This window comes from Myotis lucifugus, unplaced genomic scaffold (assembly GCF_000147115.1).
Source record: "Myotis lucifugus unplaced genomic scaffold, Myoluc2.0 scaffold_125, whole genome shotgun sequence".
NCBI lineage: Eukaryota > Metazoa > Chordata > Mammalia > Chiroptera > Vespertilionidae > Myotis > Myotis lucifugus.
The window spans coordinates 3,749,021-3,751,844 of NW_005871173.1; the positions used below are offsets into that span (position 1 = coordinate 3,749,021).

At 58.3% G+C, this 2,824-nt stretch overlaps 1 protein-coding gene across 1 annotated transcript in view; it reads left to right on the plus strand.

Annotated features, from left to right (window-relative positions):
- Window positions 1–2,824, plus strand: part of SYTL3 (synaptotagmin like 3) — a 37,818-nt gene that overhangs the window by 17,278 nt on the left and 17,716 nt on the right. Inside the window, exon 6 of the mRNA XM_023758222.1 lies at window positions 832–910. Coding sequence (XP_023613990.1) covers window positions 832–910 — 79 coding nt within the window. The remainder of the gene's footprint in view (window positions 1–831; window positions 911–2,824) is intronic.

A 2,824-nucleotide genomic window follows, 5' to 3' on the forward strand; every position in this document is an offset into this window, starting at 1 on the left:
AGTGGGCATGAGGTTAAAGGAGCAGGTTACTTGGGTACAATCTTTAAGCCAATGAAATGTCAGGCGGTATTTCGTAGAAGTCATTGTTACCTTGTCAACAACCTCTCAATCATCTCAATCATGCTCCTTCCTTTAATGTGGTGTCAAAACTCAGAGAGAAGCTGAGTAAAGAGGATACCTGTCCCTCAGGAGGACAGTGCCCTCTCCACTCCAGACATGCATGCACCCACTCCCGCACACACCAGGCACCCACACCTGCATGCATCAGGCACCCACTCCCGCACCCACCGAGCACCCACACCTGCATGGACCAGGCACCCACTCCCACACCCACCGAGCACCCACACCCACCAAGCACCCACACCTGCATGCACCAGGCACCCACTCCCACACCCACCGAGCACCCACACCTGCATGCACCAGGCACCCACTCCCACACCCACCGAGCACCCACACCTGCATGCATCAGGCACCCACTCACACCAAGCACCCACACCCACCGAGCACCCACACCTGCATGCATCAGGCACCCACTCCCACCAAGCACCCACACCCACCGAGCACCCACACCCACAAAGCACCCACACCCACCGAGCACCCACACCTGCATGGACCAGGCACCCACTCCCGCACACACCGAGCACCCACACCCACCGAGCACCCACACCTGCATGCACCAGGCACCCACTCCCACACCCACCGAGCACCCACACCCACCGAGCACCCACAGCACACACCTGCCGGCGTTTGGGGGTTGGCAGCCGGGAGGCTGCTGGGGCCGTACAGGTCTTCAAACATAACTCACTCTCTCTCCTTCTGTCTCTGTTTTAGTTACAGGAACTTGGTCAGTTTAAAGGATTTAATAAGTCCGTGGAAAATTTGTTTCTGTCTGTTACCACCCACATGAAAAGTAAGTGGATGCCTCTTCCCATGTTCTTCCCAGCATTACCCGCGCCACCAAGGCCCAGGCCAAGGCTGGACAGGGCCCCTCTCTCTGCCTCTGGCTTCTGGGGAAAGCCAGGGCCCCTGGTCCTGCACCCTCCACCCCCAGAGCAGGCCTCTGGGTCCCTGGGGAAGAGGACCCTCCAGTTTGCCAGCGGCTCCCGTTCTCCCATCCTGGGCAGACCTGCCCAGCAGCGCCCGGGGGCAAGGAGCTGGCTGGTGGAATGGGGGATGAGGTTAAAGGGGCAGGTTGCTTGGGTACAGTCTTTAAGCCAATGATAAGCTGGTACTCATCCTCGCTCCTGCCAAGGACCAACACGAAAACAGAGAGAGAGGGTCCAGTGCACCCAGAACCGGAGCCCCTCAGGCGGGCGGGCCCTGGCCTGCCTTTGCCTGCAGTGCTCGTCTGGTCTGTTCTCCTGGGTAAATTTGATGTTCTTCGATTAGCAGTAATCATGCTCCCTGCAAGGACCCAGCCTGCTGCTTAGAAATTTTGTTCTTTCAATGTTTTTTCTGCTCAGATATTTCTTCCTGTTTATCTTAAAATACATCCAAGAGCAGGCCGGGTCTTGGCCTCCCGAGGTGCCTGGAGCGGGCCAGGCGTCTGGGGAGGCTCCTGGGGCTGGGGGCCCCCAGTCCATTCTCTCACTGCTGCCTGGCCCCGCCCCTCGCCCCCTCTCTGCAGCGGCATGTGCTGGTCTCTGTGTGGTACCTGGCCCGAGACAAGCTTATCGTTTTAATTATTCCTCTGTATTTCCCATGAGCCCTTCTGAGCTGTAGCCCAAAGACAATCAAGTAAAAGCCGCTTTCAGATCCGCACAGAAGTGACTGTGTCATGTGACAGTCTGTCCCCCTCCGCTCAGAACGGGGAGCAGCCGAATTTCATGGCCTTTTGCTAATAGAGCTTGGAGGTTTCAAAACACCCTGTCACTCAGCCAGGCTCTGGGGCACCAGAGGGGCTCCTCTCCCACGGACACTGACGCAGCGGACTTCTCTGCTTTCTTTCTTTCTTTTTGTTTTTTAGTATATTTTTATTGATTTCAGAGAGGAAGGGACAGGGAGAGAGAGATAGAAACATCAATGATGGAAGAGAATCATTGATCGGCTGCCTCCTGCACACCCCCTACTGGGGATTGAGCCCCAAACCTGGGCATGTGTCCTGACCAGGAATCGGACAGTGACCTCCTGGTTCACAGGTTGATACCCAACCACTGAGCCACACTGGCTGGGCTCTGCAGTCTTCTTAGATGCACAGCCTCTCCCCAAATCCTGTGGCTTATGTGACCCCTCCCCCACTGCCACTCTGGACACCCCTCAGTGTTAATTCGGACCCTGCTGTCCCGCAGCCCGACCCCCGGAGAGGCAGGATCACGGTTCGTCTTGTCCAGCCACGTGGCCCTCCGCGTGGGGACCCCATGCGGGCGCCGTGGGCGGGCTCACGCCCCACAGCCTGCCCGATCATGTGTCACACGTTTGAGACTTGCCCGTCTAGTGCCCATGTGGCCAGGTCATCATTGTAGGGCAGCAGACCCAGGCGGACGCTAGAGCAACCCCTGGGGGACTCAAGCAGCTCCGGTCTCTGCCCCGGGACATGGACTGAAGCCCCCAACCCGCACCCCCTCCCCCTGTCCAGGCTCCGCTGCTCACAGGACCCTGAGCCCTCACCCTGAGGCAGGGACACAACACCCAACTTCATGAGCCCCTTGGGATGCCCGTCCACCAAGCCCCTTCCTGTCCTCCGCTGGGACCACTGGGACGGCCACGCGCACACTCCCGCATCGGCTCAGCGCGCAGGGGGGGGAGAGAGGACGTTTGCAAGAGTAGCTCCGACAAGGTTTAATTTCAAATATATAGACTCATAAAACTCAGCAGCAACACCCAT